The sequence below is a fragment of the Actinia tenebrosa genome, unplaced genomic scaffold, assembly GCF_029948245.1.
Source record: "Actinia tenebrosa isolate PJP-AT-01 unplaced genomic scaffold, QUT_ActTen_1.0 PGA_scaffold1__47_contigs__length_23844297, whole genome shotgun sequence".
Taxonomy (NCBI): domain Eukaryota; kingdom Metazoa; phylum Cnidaria; class Anthozoa; order Actiniaria; family Actiniidae; genus Actinia; species Actinia tenebrosa.
In genome coordinates, this window is record NW_028292578.1 from 8875718 (window position 1) to 8896682 (window position 20965).

A 20965-nucleotide genomic window follows, 5' to 3' on the forward strand; every position below is an offset into this window, starting at 1 on the left:
AGTAATTTTTACCCAAAACCCTTTCGGTGAGTCGCGTAGACTTGCGCATGTGTCCGTTGTACTCATTTAGATATGTCGGGTTCTGGTTTTTTAGTGTAAGCGTACCTGCTATTCCGTGCGCTTTAGTATAATGAGGCTGCCTCAAACTGGTCTATCGATGGATGCAAGCATTCCAAAGAGAGTCAAAGGACAAAAACATGGCGGCCGTTTTGGTGCCGTTAACAATGGATGCTAATATGAAATCTTTTGTTAAATGGCACCAACTCTCTCTCTTGCGAGAGGCCGCGATGAAGTAACGTGCAATCGAAGCCTTGACGGCTGGTGTTATCCCTTCATGTTTTCGTGATAAAAATATAACTTAAACAACATTGGCAAAGAACAACACCAGTTTGAAGAGCATGTCTCAACTCTCATGGCATGATAGATAAATATAACATAATGCTCCATGATTTGTTAAACTTGTTTAGCAAGTACTCATGTAAAACTTTCCTACCAATATATCGGTGTTCCTTGTAAAGCACTTTAGTGCAGGCAATAATACCATTAGTGATCAGCTATAGGGAGCTCTGTGATACGTGCTGTACGAGCATGACAGGGTCTTTAATGAATATTCATCGCGTGTTTCTGCGAGTTTTTCTCATAATTCACACTAGTTCATCAAGTGCCCCATCCAACACGGAAAAGTTCTGTCCTGGCCTTTTATTGAATCGATACGCGACATTCAAGATGAGCAAGCGAAGAATGTTATTAGTGTTCACTATCCTGATGGGTTTTCCTTTTTCATATCTGTTCTTCAAGATGGAATTTATGACTTTTTCGAGTCAAATTTTCAATCGTTCCAACTCATCCGTTTTCGATGATGATAGTTCTTCACTAGAAAACAGCGACAATTCCGACTCGAGCAAGGTTTTAAGAAACTCTAGTTCCCCTGAAGGGAATAAAAATAGTCTCAGACTAGTAGTTATTATTTCCACGGCACCTTATAGAAGAGCAAGAAGAGATGTAATTCGAAAAACCTATTGGAGATATTGTTACAACAACAGCCAGGTACGTAACTCACCATCCATGATGGACAACAACTATCTTTTATCTAAATCTTACACGAGGCTTTAGTAAGTAGAGTATTGATTTTAACTTTATAAACGTCGTGTTGGGACTAGTCATTGATAAAGGGGAAAAAGGGATGCTGTGTTTCCAGGGAGGACTACGGTTTTCTCAAGCGCCCATTTGGCGGGAGGGTCACAGATTCCCAGTTTTAGCTCATTTTAAGCGAGGATCAAATATTTTTACTTTTAAGATATTAAAGTCAACATAATTACTTTATTTAACTTCAAGTACAGAAAAGTAAAAACTACTTTTCCATATAACGAAAAATACAGTTTATCAAAGATTTTGAATATTCGTTAAGTAATATGTACAATATGAGTGGCTGTGTTGTATACGATATGACAACTGGAGTCGTCGAAGAGAGTTTGTATATCGTATACAACACGATATATTACTTAACAAACGTCTAGCCTAGTTCTTTTGTTTTTTGTTAATATTTGCAAGATAAAATGAGTCAATTTGCCAAAGAAAATCCAATAAGTTAAAGTTTATGCAAATGAATATGTTTCTATCACAGGATTAGAAACCTTTTCACGGTCGTGATTTCTACTGTGTGTTTTCAGTCCTCATTTGTTAAAATCTCTCATATGATAAATGAATGTCAGACCCCGTCCACACTAATGCATTTTTCATACAACAAATAATATGCCGGATGAGATGTTTAATCGCTTGTTTGGAACTAAATATTGCTTTGTTGAACCTTTGGTTGGCAACACAGAACATCCATTCTAAGGGCACAAGACTCGGGCAACTAAGTAAAGGATCAAGGGCCGAGAAGATTTTGGATTCGACCAGATCGAACAAGCGTGTGGTGGGACAAACATCGAGGGCGCTGTTCTACTGGGCATTCGAAAATTGATGCATTACGTCACAAAGAGACATGCATGCGTTTTCGAGAGATTTAGTGTGGACGATCGAAAATCCTAGCAATCGATGGGTTTCCGGCAAGACAACTTGTCTTGAAAACGGAGCCTTTCGAAAACGCATTAGTGTTGACGGGGCCTCATTCCCGCAAAACTGTCACTTATTGTAGTCAGTGTTTATCGCGTGTTAGACTATCTAAAATTCGACAAACAAATTCTAATCATCAGACTGGCCGGACGCAATTGTTGAGGGACGACCGCTCTCGATAGAAGCTTCAGGATCTTTATTGTCAGCTCTACTCTACTCTAGATCTATTCTGCTGACCTGATTACATGAGCTATATTTATAATGATTCTATCATGACAGGCGTCAATCTTCAATCAATTTGATATAATCGTCAAATCTTAATTGGCTACGGAATAAGTGTGCCTCAAGCGTGAACACGTAGAGGTCATTATGACTTTACTTTTGGATTCTTAATTTCATCATTCGACTCGAACGTTCATTATTGAAAGCGAAGCCTAGCATATATGCAGATGACACGGCATATGTGGATAATGAACTAAGAATAGCTCTGTTTGATTTTCTGCCGTAATAGGCTAAACACTTTAAAAAATCTTAAAATAAAATACACTGTTAGAATCTAGGATAATCAAAGCATATTATCTGAAAAATCCACTATTTTTGCGAAGTGAGTGAGACAAAATTGTCCAAAATTTGAATATATCGTAAATTTATAGAAAAGATTACGAGAAACACTTAAGACACTTAAAAGATACACTTAAGATGATAAGACTCTAAAGAATGATCCTAAAATAGCTGAGCAAAGTGTAAAACTATGTAGGGCGTAACCAAAGGTATATTAAAAAAACAGGGAATATATAATCAAGTAAGTAGGAACTGTGTAAAGTAGAGTAAAAACTTTGAGTGGCTATTACATTATCTTATATATAGCACTGAATATTATTAAAGGGAGAGGGTCAAAACTTTTTAATCCTAGGACCAAATTATCTTTGGAGCTTTCAAGGCAAACCATAGTTAATTGAGGGGAATTAACTATGGGCAAACACAGCAGAATTCCCCCCAGTTATTAATGACCAGTTCCTTGAACTCGATGAAATGAAATCGTACGTAGTTGTAATACCTGACAATAGTTTATCATCGTTCTTCATGCTCAATTCATGCTATCCAAGATCATGATGCAGCAAATACTGCTGCTCATTGACTTAAACAATGATTTGTTCTCGCCTCGATTTTTTACAGGTCAAATGTTATTTTTTTACTGATGGAAATGTAACCAGTAATGTATCCAGAGAACTACAAGAAGAGAATCAAAAGTACAGAGACATGATACTTCAGCCATTAGCTGGAGGAAAAGAGTTCGGACTTCGTTTTCTCTATCAAATACAATGGGCTGCTTCTCACCACGACTTTGAGTACTTTCTTCGTGCAGATGATGACTACTTCATCTGTTTAAGCAGGTTATTCTATGAATTAGAACATCGACCAAAAAATAATCTTGTTTGGGGATTTTTTCACTGCTATAAAGATCTCGTTTGGATGGATGAAGCTTGGATGGTTTTCAGCAAAGACATGATTCGCCGATTTTTAAGTCAAAACAAGACAACAATAGTGTGCCATCCTCATGCAGATCAACAAATAGCTATATGGATGAATGATATCCCAACCAGGCGGTACTTTTACGATGTCAGACTACATCACTTTCCACGAGCCTCGCAAACCAACAAGTTTGATAACGTGAGCAACAAAATTTGTGATACATTTATGGGCATCCATGGAGCTTTTGGAGACAAGATGCTCGAGCTCGACAAAATGAGCAACGATGGTAAAAAGGATGATGTACCAGAAATCAAAAAGTTTGAATCTATTTGTGATTACAAGGGATTTAAGTGGACTGAAATGAATGCTGCTTATAGGTTTGAGCCAAAACCTTGTATTGAAAAGCCTAACTGGTCTCAGGGACATCAGGCTTGGAAAGGAGCTGAAGAAGGACAGTGGTGAAACTGAGGAAGCGCTCATTCACACATACGCTACAAAGCCCACACATACTGAAATCAATTCAATGATGAAGGGATGGATGGAAGAAGAATTGATAGAAATAAAGGAAGGAATTAGATAGTAAATGGATGGATGGATGGATGGATGGATGGATGGATGGGTGCATAGATGGATGGATGGATGGATGGATGGATGGATGGATGGATGGATGGATGGATGGATGGATGGATGGGTGCATAGATGGATGGATGGATGGATGGGTGGGTGGGTGCATGGGTGCATGGGTGCACGGGTGGATGGATGGATGGATGGATGGATGGATGGATTTAACCGTGGTTAGCTTATTTGTTTGGAGCCAAGAAGCCACATTGCTAATGTCGTTCGTATTCAGTTAGTTTTGTAAATCAGCAATACAGTTATTTGCAGCTGTTAAGTTTGTATCATCAGCAGAAAGTCTCGCTTTACTGTGCTCTAAACATCGTGAGAGGTCGTTAACATACAAGGTAAATAGAAGTGGACCAAGAATGGTACCTCTTGAGCAGTTCCACAGCGAATGGCATTATGTCTGATCCAACAATACCATCATAACGTAACATGATTGAGATCTGTTGTTTGAATAGGAAGTAAACCAGGCAATTGCCTTTTTGCCTAGAGCAAAGAAAGTAGGTTTTCTTAAAAGTAAGGTGTGGTCAACCGTATCAAATGCATTTTTTAGAAAAAATATAACTCCATTCACCATTTTTCTATCGATGTTAATGCGCAGCTCGTTTGTTAAATCAAGAAGAGCAGTAACGGTAGAATGGAGAGATCTAAATCTGGATTGATGATGGTTTATTAGATCATGAGCTATAAAATAAGTATAATAGTTGATTATTTATTATATGACCATGAATCTTAGAGCCTGGACACTAGCAAATCGAGCAATTTGATTGGATAGATCGCATCGAGGACTGGTCTAGATTCTCCGGTATTAACCGGTCCGATCGCATATTAATCTTACGGCGAAAACATTTTGTCCTTTTCAATGAAAAGTGGTCATATAATAAAACTCTTATCAACCGAGCTTGGTCGGTCTGTACGGGATAATCTTGACCTCGGTCGGGTACAGACCTCGGTCAAGATTATCCCGTACAGACCTCCCGCTGGTTAATAAGATCTAAATATCAATTTTTCAAAAAGTCTGGACATCGTTAGCAAGACTGATATTGGACGGTAAATGTCAGGGTCCTGTGACTGACCAGATTTAAAGAGGCGTGCGACTTTTTCAATTTTCTAGCTATCTGGAAAAGTGTATTCGAGTCGATAGATAAATCAAATATCTTTGTAAGATTTCTATATTGATGGTTTTCAACCACAGTTCCCAATAGAATTAAATAACAAAAGACACGGCGGCCATGTTGGAGGATATAACAAAAGAATTCATTGACAATTCTTTTGTTAAATTCCTCCAACATGGCCGACGTGAAAACCATCAATGTAAAAGAAGCACTAATTTTCGAGATTTTGTTAGGAATTTAGTCCTTTCCCCTGATGACTTTGGCTAAAACATTTTCTTGCGTAATTCGTACAACCAAGGGCAGAAGGATTTAATCAGACCATTTCACAGATCCCGCGGCTCAACCTCTGCCTCGTCAGCGTGTAATATATTCTTTAGAAATTGCCTACAACCTGTGAAATTTTTAAGTGTTTCAATTGTTCGTTGATGTGTAAATTCCTTTCATTACTGCGGACTGTAGTCAAATTCTAAAGAATAATTACACGCTGATGAGGCTGAGGTTGAGTAACGGGATCCGTGAAATGTCCTATCGCCGTCAGGTCCGAAGTCCATACGCCGCCTCAGCTCTGCGGATGTCTCGGGAGTATGGCACAGTGGAATCGCATTTTTTGAATTTCTTTTGGTGGGTTCGAATCCCATCTTATTCACATAAGATAATTTTTTAATTCATTTTTTATTAAATTTATATTTTCAGCAATAAATATATATATAAATAAAAAAATAGAAAAGTTTCCTGCTTTGAGTAACTAGATTAAAAATTTGAGTAGACAAATGAAAGGATCTTTTCATGGCATCTTGAACTTTCTTGGTCAGTTTATACACTCTTTACCTTGTATTTCAGCAACTAACGAAAAAAGAATATGCGTAGACATTAGTTTCCGACTCGTGTTTTGCAGCCCCGCCCCCAATCAATCAATTTGATAACTTAGACATTGATTGGCAACTGTCTCTTGAATATAAATCAGACTTTACACGAGATCTATGTATCATATGTCCACAAAGGACTTTTAGGTAATAGTGCCGTGAAGACCCATGGGTACTATTGCACAAATTTTGGCATTTTCTGACGGGGCTGCCAACACGCAAACAGAGTTGGGCTCTCTGTGTTAGAGGCCCGAACGTCATTTCTGTTCCCGTCACATGACATTAATTCTCTTTCGTTCAGTTCAGTTTCGAGTTTTGGACGGCTATACGGAAGGACCAGTAAAGCTGCTTTAAAGGTGTGCAAAAATACGTACTTTGAAAATTATTGCTTAGTTTAGATAGTATGATGTTTGAATATTTTAGTTTTGAGATCATGATTCATGTTAGACGTGTTTAATACATGGATAAGTGCACCCCATAAACAAGCTTAAGCTTATATTCGTGAAACTATTATTTGTCATGTAGTACTGAAACGAGTTATTCGTGTAAAATAGCTAAGAATTCAATCAGATATGAACCAACAAAGACGCGTAAAGGTATTTGCTTTACTTCCCAATGTTTTGCTAAAGTGACAACCTATTGATGGCTTTCACAGCCGCCATGTTGTATCGTCATTAGTCTCTTTTGGTATATCATCCAACATGACCTCCGTGCCTTTCGTTATTTCATTCTCTTGGGAATCAAAACCAGCAATCTTGTACAAAATAGCAGCAAAATAACTGCAATAGGCGTTGTGCATCAAAGCTCACAAAGAACTCTGGGAAACAGAGTACTAAAAAATGGAACAAGTAAATCAAAAAACTATCAGAAAAAAACTACTCTGTTATTCTCGTCTGTTGAAGTACTTATGTTTCTATCCAAAATGTAAAAGGAAAAGTTGTCACATGAAATTTTGGAGTAGCTGAAAATGCATAAGTACATACATGGTTTCACACATCATGCTTTATGCTAGAGATTTGTGCTTGTGCACTTTGGCTATTAGACAATAAATATTTGGCATTCTTTCATGGATATATGACATGCCGTCTATATTTTTTGCAGTTTAAATGGGAACATTGCAAAATTCTGATCAAAGTTTATCCATATTAATTTGTTCTTGAGATATTTAAGAGAGATATAGGTAGCAATATAAGGTTGCAAAGTCAATAATTTCCCTAATGATCTTATAATTCTTGGGGTGCAACTCCCTTGAGATACAAATAAAAATGAAATGGCTGCCATGTTGGTTGAACTAAAAAGGCAACTAATGAGGAATTCTTTGTTATCATTAACCAACATGGCAGCTTATAATGTAACATGCACCCCAAGAATATCTTTGTGTCTCAACAGTAAAGATGTCCGACATGAACAAGCCTCCTGGAGGTGGCTATTCCAGCCAACAGCTCCTGTCTATCAATCACAACCAGGATATGGGCCTCCTCAAGGTAGTGTTTTATAACTAGTACAAAGACAGAGTGCATGCCATATATACCAGTGAAACAAAACCAAAGTTGTATTGCATAATTGCAGCTGTTACAAAATTGTGGATATTACTGGTGCAAAACATTTGGAACAAAAAAAAGACTTCCTGTAATACCACAACATGTTGACTTATCATTTGTGTTAAAACAACTAATAATATCAAGTATAATGAGAGGAAGAGCTTTCAATTATCAAAACTTGCACAATTATGACCTCTGACTAATCGTCAGAAAAAGCACTTGCCTCAGCCTTGCATTTAGACAATTCAACTAAACAATATAAATGTTAGCAAAAGATCGGGGTACAAAACTCCATTGTACACGTTTTTTCACTGACTACCATGGTCTGTAAGACCCCAATACTGCAAGTTAAAATTGAAATTACTACAAAACTGCACCAAGGGCAATACTGCGTCACTGTGGATTCTTTCATCACCCTTATTTGGTTGAGTAATGATCAGGGACTGCAGTCTTAACAAGCCTAGAACAACAGTAAATACCTTTGTAGATGTATCTTTGTTTGGTTTATGCCTTAGTGAATTCTTATTTAATTGACAACTGTTTTAGTAATAATTAGAATAATTATTGTTTCACAGAGATATTAAGGTATATTATTATTATATTAAGGTATATTATTAGCTAGGTTGGGTTGGTTCCCCTCCCCTCCCCCTGTAAACATTTTTGTCTAAGGCCATCTGTTTGAGGTACTTATTGTTTGTGAGTGTTCGAGACTGTTAACTGCATAAATAAGGAATGGTAAACAGGAGTTGCCTTGTAATGATCTGTCTGTTCATCTTATTTGCTCAGGCTACCAAGGACCTCCACCATCAGGATACCAAAGTGGTGCCCCTGCTAACTATGGAGCACCCCCCACTGGATACCAAACAGTGCCTGCTACGACTACCACTCATGTGTATGTCAGGGGTTCAGGCAATTGCCCAGCATGTGGTGTTGGTAATACCCAGTCTGAGTTCACTATACTAGGTATCTGCCTGGCTATTCTGTTCTTTCCTATCGGCATCTTGTGTTGTCTGTTATTGACTGAGAAGAGGTGCAACAACTGTGGAATGACTTATAGTTGAGCAGCTGAAAGATTGAATTTTTAATGATTTTAAGAGTTCATATTTTCTGAGATTGCTTCAAGCTTTAAAACACATATAAAGACAAATCCTGACATGGATAAACACATTGATTTAATGACTCTTACTCATGAGTGAATTAGATAAAAATATTATTAGATTTTTTAGCTATGACATTTTTACTGAAAGGTGATATTAGATATCATTATGTTATAGTGGATTTATTTGTTATTGCTGGGGAAAAGTCCAGATACACTGTATTATGACATAGAATGTGATAAGTTAAATATATCAAACACATGAAAAAGTGCTTCATCCCATTTCCAAACACCGAGAAGTGGATTGAGGCGAAGCCAAGTGCTTTTAACCAACTTCAAGGTGTTTGGATAGAGGATGAAACACTCTTTCTCAAACTGTTAATAATTCTTGGAGAAATGCAAAGCGTACGTTGCGCAAATGTTATGCGATTTTCTGTTTTGTCCTTAAAAATCGTTAATGAATTTGAGAATTAAGAACTATTGATCTAACTAGAATTCTTTGATGCAATGATCTCTCTCTCACAGAATGGCTTGACATGCCATGTGTTAAACACTTCTGTGTAATCATCTGTTTCAATGTGTACTTGATAGAAACCCTTTATTATATGGCTTTGATCCAGGTTTTTAGTGTAATGCATCCATTGATAGAGTGATTTATTACTTGGCCCTTGAAACGATACTTACCATAATTTATTAGTAGACAACACTAATTACGTTGTTTTCTTTTGTTTTACTTCAACTAGTACTCGCTAATTATTCAACTTTGTTTCAAGTGCCAAGTAAGATCACCCTAATATTCATTCTGAACAGATATTATATTGTTCAATGTTGTAGTTTTGTCATTTGTAGTAGACGAGATTTGTACTAGTGAATTAGTGTTACCTGACCATGAGGTTATAACCTGAATAAAATACAATTAAAAACATTTTCAATAAATGAATAACAGCATTCATAATGCAATTTATTTTTATCTTTATCTGTATTTAAATTCCACAAGCAGTATAGTATATGGTAATCCTTATTTGTCATGGTATCTTGAGTGTTTTGTCATGTATGGGCAGCTTGTATTGAATATAAGATATGAACATTAATAAGTATAGTTTTAAGCCCTGTATAAATATGGAACAGATAAACACAATAGGAAAAAAATTAGCATGCAGTAGTGCTAAATACATTTCCTATAGAGTGATTTCATTCAGCCCATGAAACATAGTGGAATCTGTGTCTACTATGTATTATGTTAACTATATATTCATTTACGGGCACAGGAAAATATCTCTAATATCGGTAATAAATAGGTAGTGTATTGCCAATGTTGGAAGGTAGTTTCAAGTTTAGTATTGTTTTGGATATTTATTCCTGACTACACTGACATCTATTTCACAGGTTTACGAAGATCATGCTAAGGCAAATGACAAAGTACCAAGACTAATTTAGTAATAATTGTACATAATCCTGTAATTATCTAGTAATAATGAGCAGCTAAACTGTATGGACATTAACAAGGGCAAGCTGATGGCTGTAAAGTCCATACAAATCAGACATGGATATTGTATATTGCTTATCAAATATCTAGAAAAATTGATATTGCTAATCCATGCTAAAGTTGAATTCATACAAGAACGATTCAGTATCCAATTTATAGACTTCTTCTGGGTGACTGATATCTATTAATTATTGTGTGTGCTCTTGTTTAATCTCTTCTTTAGGAAATGTTTAATCCTCTTGCACCATCAGCTGGGATGGTTTTCAGGCATGTTGCATTGGGATAACCATCCTACAAAAAGATTAATATTAAGGGAATGTTAGAGGAACAATTATCAAATGAAAAAGGTCAAAAATAGAGATGCACTATTAATTATTTGACTTAAACCATTACTGTAGAAATAAAAAGGAAGCAGGGAGGAAGAAGAGAAAAAAAAAAACTGAAAAGGAAGGGAAAAAAACGAGTAAGAAAAAGAAACAGATTAAAAGAAGGTAAATTGGTTACTTTTTTTGTTTACCATTTTCATAAACATTCAAACTTGGTAGCTACAAGCTGCATGGTGAATTAAAACTAATCAGTCGGTACCTTTCATATTTTTGACTGGCAGCAGCCAAAATCCACATTTCAGCTTGCAGCTTGTAGCTTCCAAGTTTGAATGTTTATGAAAATGGCAGTAAATATCAGGAAATCATCAGCTTGTTTTGTTACCTTTAAGTGTTGAATGAGTTTATCCACAGCAGAGTCTTTAACAAGCGTAACTGTGCAACCACCAAATCCCCCACCTGTCATACGAGATCCATATACACCTTCTACTTCCATTGCAAGTTTGACTAACAAATCTAACTCTCCACAACTTACTTCATAGTCATCCCTATAAGAGAATATATAGATATTAAACAAGCTAGTGTTAATAAGGATCATAGAATATGGGATTGGTTGGGCTATCAGTTATAACATTAATCCAAACATTCAAGTTCCACATGTCCTTCCACATATCCTTACCTTAGAGAGTTATGACTTTCCACCATAAGTTTCCCAAATTCTTCATAGTCATTCCTTTTCAAAGCATCAGCTGCTTGAGTTGTTCTTTTGATCTCTCCAATTACATGCTGTGCCCTTTGAAAGACTTCTCTTTCCAGTTTATCTTTATTATCTGTACATGTTTGAGAAGTACATTTAAGCACAACAACATTTTAAGAATGGCTCTGACGCCACAGTATGTCTCTCATCGATTTATCGATACCCTCAAACAACCCAGAACTGCATGATCTAAATCTTTTCATGGCTAACTCAGAGACTGAATTTGAATTTAGTGTGTTCGGTTTTGTAGAGGGAGGAAAACCTGAGAGCCTGGGAGAAAAACTATCCTATGAACTCCCATGTGACACTGAGTCCAGGAATTGAATTCATGACATACTGCACCTATATATTATCTTGATTGATTTATCTATAGGGGAATCAACTTGAACTTACTATTAAGTTCCTCTTCAGTTACTTCCCGCAAGCTTGGTTTTCCAAGAATTCTTGCTGCTGTCTCACATTGCCTTCTCCTGGTAGGGTACTCACTTCCAGTCAATTGATGATGAACATTACTATTAGTAACTAGAATTACTACACTGGGATCTGACAAAGGTATCAGCTTTGCCTCCATTGACCTGAAACATTGGCAAATTTTTTTATAATATCGAGTGAGTATAAGCTAATTAACTAAAGTTGTGGTAACTGTCCTTGTTTTTACATAATATGAAAATCGATAAAAATCTATATTCTGCAAAGATAGACATATTTCTCTTCATCCATAAATAATATTAGTAATTTGTCAGTCATCTACCTGCAGTCTAGTAGCAAGGCATTGCCTTTCTTCCCCATTACTGAAATAAACTGATCCATAATTCCACACGGCATACCAGCAAAGTCATGCTCGGCTTTTTGACAAGCTAATGCCTTTGCCTTAAGATCTTTTTCTTCCTGCCCACAAAGCTGTTCGAGAAAAGTATACATGGCTACCTCTAGAGATGCCGAGCTTGAAAGCCCTCCACCTAGAGGTACTGACGTAGCTATAGCTGCATTGAAAGCAGGGATAGGCTTTTTAAAGTTGGCAACTACACCCTTAACATAATTAGCCCATGATGGTTTGCCTGGAGACAGAGGAGCTGAGTCTGATGGAATAGGAAAATCAATCATATATGGTTTATCAACACCATTAGCTGATGTCACTACATGACACGTCTGGTCTGGTGTTGCTTGACCAACTATAACAGTTACGAGCTCCAGTGCCTTGGAAAAAAAGGAAAATGAATAAATCATGAGTAATAAAGCTAATATTAATTGAATACCTAAAGGATATAGATCTGGGCTGTAATCATGCAACATCAAACATGGGGGGGGGGGGGAGGGGGGGGGGGCAAAAATAGCACCCTATCTAAATCAATGACCATCTGAATCCAAGACTGTCTGGATACCATGAATTATTTGATCATGAATCCAATCCTCCGAGCAGTAACTGCCATTATATTAAGTCGTTTGTAGGTTTTCTCTGGGTTCCCAGTCGTTGAAAAACACCATGATATCTAGTAATTAAATTTCCTACCATTGGGAACACAAATCCATCGTTATAATCAGTATGTTCACCAATTAAATTAACTCTTCCCGGAGCACAGCCACCGACATTTGGAGAAGTTTTAAAGTGCTTTTCAAAAAGGTCCTTTGCCTGTTTCAGGATTTCCTCCACGGAGCTGGAGACCGACATATTTTCAGTGTAAGTATATCTCGTGATCACTGCTTCACTGACTGTAGTATTAAATAACGTCACTTCCGGTTCCAAAAAATCCCTAAAATTAGTACTTAAAAAACGTAAAGAATATTAAAAGGAAAGCATACAGGCACATAGTACAGTTAAATCAAATGAAGACTTTTTTTGTAGAACTGGTGGACGTTCTGGTGGACAATGCAGTCAGCTGGTAGAGGACTTGGGCTGCCTGTGTAAAAATGGATGCGCATCCCTGGGTGCCATTCATCTTATTCAAGATGGCGGAGATGGAGGAGTTGTTGAAGTTATTTATCGTTATTTGGACTTTTCTTATGGGAATTATTATAATACTGTACATATGGAAGCGACATAAACAGCTCACTGCACAAGGAAACAACCAAAGAGATATTTCACCGCGTTTAGGGCTTCACGAGGCTAGACTAAAACATTTTACGAATATTCAGGAAACGACAAGAAAAGTTGACAAAGAACCAAATATCCAAGAACCTGAACCAGAAGGGGAAGAAAATAAATGTAGAAAGCGAAAGACAAATAAGAAAACACAGGATAAGTCAGTAACAGTTGAAAAGAAGATTATTAATGGGCCGGATGCAGAGATATTCGTCGAAGACACGATGAAGAGCACACACTTTGATCCTGACACAGGGTGCCCAATCACCCAACCAATCAAGACTCTAGACGAGGCCATGAGATGGATGCAAGGCTTTGATGAGTTCAATGTTGCTAGGTTTTTGTTACCAGCAGGTTATAAGGGGCTTGAAAATAGACCAAGAACACTTGTCTGCCATGATATGAGGGGAGGATACATTGAAGACAGGTGAAGTAGTTGAATTATTAGATTATCATATGACCCGTATGGCCCTGCTCGCGTGCTCTAATAAAACCATTGGAAAAAGTCACGTGATGGGGGCCAGACGGGTTGACGTAAGCGGGCCGGAAAAACCCGTCCAGCCCTGCTCGAATCCGCACGCTTTCTTTTTCTTAATTATTTTTTATTTTTGTGCAGGTCATATGATAAAATGCTTATTGACTGAGTTAGGTCAGGCCATACAGGAAAATATTTGCCTCTCTGTCATTTGTACGGACCTCACTGCACTCGGTCCGTACGACATGACCTCGAGCCAAATATTTTCCCATACGGCCCTCCCACTCAGTCAATAAGTACATATTATTAGGTAAAAAGCCAGTAACATGTTGGAAAACAAAAACAAAATCAGATCTCTTTTGTTTGGGCATAATGTTTTCCCATTTCAAACCACGTTTCACCCTCTTCAGAATTAGATAATATTTCTTAATTTGTTTGGTCGTATCCATATTTATTGATTATCTCACGCGCAACTGTTAAACAAACAAATGATACTCTAGGGAATGATACATGGTCTGAAATGGGGAGGCATTATGCCCAAGATGCTGTGCATTAAAAGACTTTGTAACAATTCAACAGGTATTTACTGTTGCAGCATATAGCTTTTTGTATGATGATGACACAATGCCGTTTAGTGATATATATGTAGTTTAGATTATCCTTTTCGACCCAGATTTGTTCAAGGATACCCATCATGTGATTGCTATCGTATCTACCATTGGCAGTACATAGACATCTTCGTGTATTTTAGTCATCACTTCATCACTATTCCTCCACCCACTTGGACCAATGCGGCACACACAAATGGTGTATTAGTACTTGGGACATTGATAACAGAATGGGATGATGGTGCACAAAGATGTAGTGAATTCCTTGAAGATGAACATTCTTACAAGGCTCTAGCTAAACAGCTGGTAGAAATAGCAGATTATTATAAATTTGATGGCTGGCTTATTAACATCGAAAACCCTATTCAGGTAATAGTCTAAAGATGGTATGATTTTAATATCAGGAGGGATGGCCCTCTGAAGTTGAGAGATCAAGAGTTGCATAGTAGTAGTGTACTCACCTCTGGGTTTAATTTCTGGACTTGGTATTACATGTGAGTAGGATTTGTAGTCTGTAGGTCAATCTCCGCCTTGATTAGAGGGTTTTTCTCTAGATTCTCCATTCTTCCATATACTACAGAACCAAACCTGCTAAATTCCTAGTTGATCTTTGAGTTATCTGTTCTCTAGTTAGATCAAATCAGAGGTCATTCCACGGTTTGATAGAATTTGAAGATTGGTCGGCATTTCATTTATTTTTCTTCTCTTTTTATGTTCCAGCCAGCAAAAGTGATCAATTTAATAGATTTTGTTGATTATCTGACTAAAGCTGTTCATCAACGGAACCCTTTTGGTCAAGTCATTTGGTATGATAGTGTGACGTACAAAGGAGACCTTCAATGGCAGAATGAACTGAATTCAATGAACGGGTTTGTCTCTCTTTCATTCTCTTTAATAAAGGAAAACCAAATTAGATATATAAGAGATAAAATAGCATGGGGCAGAATTCCCCTGGATCCCCCAGATTATGCTCTGCAGTCCATGATAGGTACAAAGCAGACTGTTTTCCCATTCAGCATTATATCTACCATTCTAATAATTAAAATATTGACAGGATTATATAATTATGTGTGCCCAGTAATGTTTTGTTATTACTTTGTAGGCAGTTTTTCGAATCATGTGATGGGATATTCCTGAATTACACATGGTCAGTACACCAAGTGTCTACTTTAGGCCATGCTGCTGCAGCTTATCAACGCCCACTTGCAGATGTTTATGTAGGTGTAGATGTGTTTGGACGTGGCTGTTATGCTGGTGGAGGATTCAAGACAAAAGAGGTAACTAGACAATATGTATGGTCATTCCCTATAGTATCATTTCTTTCTTTAATGGTTGCATGCAAGAAGACACATGAGTATGGATACAACTTAAACAAAGAATCTTATTCTTAAGAGAATGACACGTGGTCTGCAATGGGAAAATATTATGCCTCAGGTGAATTGGATCCAATGTGTTAATGTCAGTAAGGTTAGAGACCCAGCTGTAATTGGGGGGGTCACTAATATTTAATTTTTCTATAATTAAGTTTACAACATCCTGTTTTAAGAGCACTTGAACCCAATGAGACTCCTTTTATGGAAAGTTACTTAGTTCCAGTAGAATCCATCTACTCTTGAATCAATCATTTTAATATGGACACATTTCTCTATAGTTTAAAGTTTGTAGGTCTTTGGAAAAGAAAAGGTGCTCTAATAAGATTAATCTGTAGTATTTACATGTATGTTTACAGATTGACAGGTGCTTGTTTTTGTCATACTTGTTTGCAGGCTGTGAAGATAGCTAGACAGGAAAAACTATCTACTGCAATATTTGCTCCAGGATGGGTTTTGGAGACACAAGGAAAACAGAACTTCACTGTCAATCAAAATAGGTAGGATATCATCTATTCATTATTTAACAGTGGGACTACTATAACTGGGGCCACCTAGACAGCAAGAAACAAAAACAATGCCAAGCCAATGTCAAGCCAATTAGAAACATAGACTGCTCGAGAATAGTAATTTGATCCTGATATTACATGTACATGTGAACAACTAGATAGCCATCACCATTTTCTATTGGTAATAAAAATATATGTTGGAAGGCTATTGTTTTTCGCTGGTTCCTGATTGGCTCCTATACCCAAAGTTGGAATGTATTTGTTTTCATTCTACAATTTAATTGGTTCTCACCGCCTAGGTGGCCCCAGTTATCGTAGTAGCACTGTAAGATTGTTTTCAGTTTCTAGTATTTGGGTCTTAGAAAAGGAAATTCCAAGATAAGCCTTCCCTGTTGGACTTTTTCAAGGTGGGATGGGAACTGCCTTAAATCCGAAAGTATATTGATGCTTTCTTTTACCATGGAACTTTTCTTCCAATAGTAGAAGAGGGTCTAAGATTGGTCCCTCTCTATGTGGAGTGGACCATATTTTCAGACATTATTGTAGTTACAAATGTTTTGACTCATCTTGTAATAGGTTCACATAGGATTTTTGAATCTTTTTTCCAAATGTAACGATAGATTTTGGGCTCTTTTGAGCAAGGAATGTCCAACACATCCAATGGCAAAGGGTATACCTTTTGTTACATCACTCTGTCAGGGATATGGGGAAAAACTCTTCATCAATGGCAAGGTAAAAACCACTTCTATAACTAATTTCTCCATCATATAAATCCCTGGCATTTGCATTAATCCTAATTTTCAGAGTTAGGATATTATACATGTATTCAGCTTGTTCAATTCCCAGTAGCTCAGTGGTTAGAGCATCCGTCCAGAACACAGAAGGTCATGGGTTCAATTCCCATCTGGAACTCAGATTTTTTTCCAAGTTTCCTGTCTCTGTACACAATTCCTTCATACTTAGTATTAAACTTTGGTATATTTTATATGCATTCCCTTTATTATTATTATTTTACTTCCAAGTAACTCAAGCAAAGAATTTTATCCCCAAGTGAATCATATTGTCAGTCTGAAGTGGAAAAACTTTATACCCAAGCTAAATGGGTTTATTACCCACTATGGGATATAGTTTTATGTTCTTATTATGAAATGTATTGTATTTTTTCTTCAACAGGAAGTGCTTAGTCATCCCTGGACAAACCTTAGCTGCCAGCAGATACAGCCAACATATATCAATGCTTTTTATAATCTTGGAGGAAAAGGGGGAATTATTATAAGTGATGTTAGTTATAGCCTTGATGATGCGTACAATGGAGGGGGGTGTCAGCTGGTCCACGGACGAACATGTGAAACGCCAGAGAAAGCCAAGGGTGTGGTCAGGTGAGGAGATGGATGACGAATTTTCTTGACATGAAGCCATAAAAAAGATATTTACAAAATAATAATTTTATCAAACCCTGAAATAACCTCTGGGCTGATGTAAGTCAGGGCATGGCTAACTCACAGATTGAAACCTGAAACAACCTCTGGGCTGATCTAAGTCAGGGCATGGCTAACTCACAGATTGAACCGTGAAACAACCTCTGGGCTGATCTAAGTCAGGGCATGGCTAACTCACAGATCCAACCCTTAAAAAAAACCTCTGGGGTGATGTAAGTCAGGGCATGGCTAACTCACAGATCAAACCCTGAAACAACGTCTGGGCTGATCTAAGACAGGGCATGGCTAACTTTGCCATACAATTTCTTTAATTCCAGGTTGTTTGAGACTGATATGACACTTTCTTCTGGGATTCTTGTTTCATTCACCTACAAACTAGTACCCAAGGATTGCTTTCAAGTTGGGCTTCAGTTCCACACTGATCGTACACCAACATATATTTTATTATGTCCTTCTCCCAGTGATGCAAAAGGTATAAAAAAGTAAATTCTTGTATCTTGATTGTTGTGATTTATTACATGTATAATAAAGGTGTTCTTTTCTACCTTCCAACTTCACACAGACTTTAAGAAACAAGATGAAGAGGAATCAAAGCTCAGCAAAATGTTTAATCAAAAATATGGGGTTCACACATCAAAGGTATTATCATCATCAGCATTCACCTCTCCAATTGGTAAAGAACACTTTGAGGCATATGCACCAGTGACGGCAAGTGATCATGATGTTGTTCAAAGAATATTTGGAGTTGAAAAATCTGCAGATGGTTGGTGTACAAGGTTAGCATGTCTACTCAAAAATATAGAGAAATGAGTGCAAGCAGCAACTAAAAACTTCTCTAATACTTGCTATACAATAAATAAAGCTGTGCATGTTCATACACACCATTGACACTAGGGGCAGATCTTTCACCTTGATCTTATCAAACTCCCTAAAGGATTAGTATATTTATTTATTTTGCCAATTTAAACCCCCCTAGTGAATCACTGAACAGTCATTAGGAAATCCAAATCCCCCTCTTTATGGGACACTGATAATTTCTGTGACTAAACATCTCAAATATTTTTTTCTTTCTTTTCAGGTATTATTTGATCGCTGGTAGACATCTTGTTGGGTGTCAGGTCAAGGAAATTCGTGTAGTTTGTGCAAAGCCATCAAATAACCAAACCTTACCTGGTGAGTATTGCTAGGATTAAATGTAGGATTCACCAGTCATCTTATATATTATAATATTTTAATTTACATTGCAGGGCTTATAAGCACACCTTTCAAGCTACACATTGGAGAAATCAAGGTATTTAAATCATTAATAAAGAAATAGAAAATGCGTGTGCATGTTCTGTCATACAGGGGATTGCAGAAAGCACACTCCATACAGCACAGCAAGCAAGAGTACTTAGTATTTTATTTCTTTTATAAAAATAGAAAATTAAGCCATTATTTTGGAGGCTCTTTCTTGGTGTTGCAAGGCACCTGAGGCGCGCATTAAGACAATAAAACAATAGCCAAGGATAATGAACTTGTAGCTAAACAATACCCTGCAAAACAAAACCTTAACCCAGAATACAATAAAGCATGCTACACAAAGAAAGACCCATGATTTTGGATTCAAATGAGCAAATAGAAAGTGTGTTTGCATGCTAGGTGTTGTCATAATGCATGTGCTCCAAACCAATCAGAATGTAAGATAAATAACAGTTATTTTATCATTCTTCAAGTAACTTCCCATCATCTACATGGAGACAAGGGGCACTCTATGTCCTTGTATTAAAGTTTTTCAAATGAACTAAATATATTTGTTTTGAAACAGATTCTAGACCCACAAATACTAAGAACCTTAATTCCTGTGGTCAGTAACCTAAGACACAGAGATGTCATCTGGAAAACTGGTAGCCATGGAAACACTCTTAGCCTCACACTCATGTGGGATTGTCCAATCCAGGCTGAGATGGAAAGTATTTTGTACTGTGATGTTTACACAGTCATCGGTGACAGCGAATCAAATGTTTTCATTGGAAGAAGTTTCGTAGATTCTTATCGTGTCTGCAATTTGAATGTACCAAAGCAATGTAATTCAGTTGAATTCATAGTACAATCTTTAACAATGTCAAAGCGTTCTAAAACTCTAGAAAACAACAGTAGTATTCTAGTCACTTGGGCTAAATAACTTATTAAATAAGTGGAAAAAAATTGTATCCATTGGTATCAGAAACAAATTGGAATTAAGATATAAATAAAATTGTATCTGTGAAGAAACAAAAGAAAACAACATGAAAACCTATAAAGAGAGCATTTATTTAATGTGTTTCAAGTGTTTCTTTGTCATACTGGTACTGGATTGATTAACCCTTTGAGGTCCTATTACTATTGAAACCACCCTTTCCCGTATTAGAATTCCCTCTCCTAGCACCTCAGGGAATGCCGCCTATCAATCACTCTGATGTCCCATTTTTTCCCTGTGTTGTCCATTTGTGGTCACAGGCTTCCTTGTGATCGTTTCCCATTTGATGGATGGAGAGATGGATTAGTTTGATGGAGAAAGGATGAGTTGGATGGATGAGATTAATGGGATGGATGGAATGAGTGGGATAGATGAGATCAATGGGATGGATGGATAGAAGGATGACATTAATGGGATGGATGGATAGAAGGATGACATTAATGGGATGGATGGAATGAGTTGGATGCACGAGATTAATGGGATGGATGGAATGAGTGGGATGGATGAGATTAATGGGATGGATGGAATGAGTGGGATGGAAGAGATTAATGGGATAGAAGGATGAGATTAATGGGATGGATGGAATGAGTGGGATGGATGAGATTAATGGGATGGATGGATAGAAGGATGACATTAATGGGATGGATGGAATGAGTGGGATGGATGAGATTAATGGGATGGATGGTGTTATAGCTTATGCATGATAGAAGTGGGTTCCCTGTGGAAGAGAGAGAGAGAGAGAGAAGGAGCTCGTGGGAATGGGACAGAGTTGTTATAGCGAAGAGTAGACAAGTTGTTGTGGTTCTTAAAAAATGAATCCGGAATTCGAATGATTTTATCTTCAGGACAGCACATATGTGTAAGTATATTGATTCCGTTTTTCTTGGACAGAATATATTCTCATATAAGGTTTTGCAATTGTCATTCTAGCGA

General features: G+C 37.2%; 4 protein-coding genes across 4 annotated transcripts; 3 read left to right on the plus strand and 1 right to left on the minus strand.

Moving 5' to 3' along the window:
- Positions 1-408: 408 nt before the first annotated feature.
- LOC116295030 (beta-1,3-galactosyltransferase 6) lies at positions 409-4166 on the plus strand. Its single transcript, XM_031702727.2, has 2 exons — positions 409-1047; positions 3235-4166. Exons 1-2 carry the CDS (start codon positions 589-591, stop codon positions 3991-3993), a joined length of 1218 nt encoding a protein of 405 aa, XP_031558587.1. The 5' UTR covers positions 409-588; the 3' UTR covers positions 3994-4166.
- A 3300-nt stretch (positions 4167-7466) lies between these two features.
- Positions 7467-9692, plus strand: LOC116295070 (uncharacterized). The gene is made up of 2 exons (XM_031702788.2): positions 7467-7614; positions 8458-9692. Exons 1-2 carry the CDS (start codon positions 7467-7469, stop codon positions 8730-8732), a joined length of 423 nt encoding a protein of 140 aa, XP_031558648.2. The 3' UTR covers positions 8733-9692.
- Positions 9693-9715: 23 nt separating this feature from the next.
- Positions 9716-13214, minus strand: LOC116295069 (galactokinase). Its single transcript, XM_031702787.2, has 6 exons — positions 12844-13214; positions 12085-12530; positions 11727-11908; positions 11256-11406; positions 10962-11124; positions 9716-10544 (listed from the first exon to the last, which is right to left on the minus strand). The coding sequence occupies exons 1-6, from the start codon at positions 13000-13002 to the stop codon at positions 10473-10475; spliced, it is 1173 nt and encodes a 390-aa protein (XP_031558647.1). The 5' UTR covers positions 13003-13214; the 3' UTR covers positions 9716-10472.
- A 74-nt stretch (positions 13215-13288) lies between these two features.
- Positions 13289-20116, plus strand: LOC116295075 (cytosolic endo-beta-N-acetylglucosaminidase). Its single transcript, XM_031702791.1, has 12 exons — positions 13289-13840; positions 14562-14865; positions 15217-15365; positions 15599-15773; positions 16263-16366; positions 16996-17107; positions 17549-17754; positions 18132-18286; positions 18377-18590; positions 18893-18987; positions 19062-19105; positions 19622-20116. The coding sequence occupies exons 1-12, from the start codon at positions 13290-13292 to the stop codon at positions 19976-19978; spliced, it is 2466 nt and encodes an 821-aa protein (XP_031558651.1). The 5' UTR covers position 13289; the 3' UTR covers positions 19979-20116.
- The last annotated feature ends 849 nt before the right edge of the window (positions 20117-20965 follow it).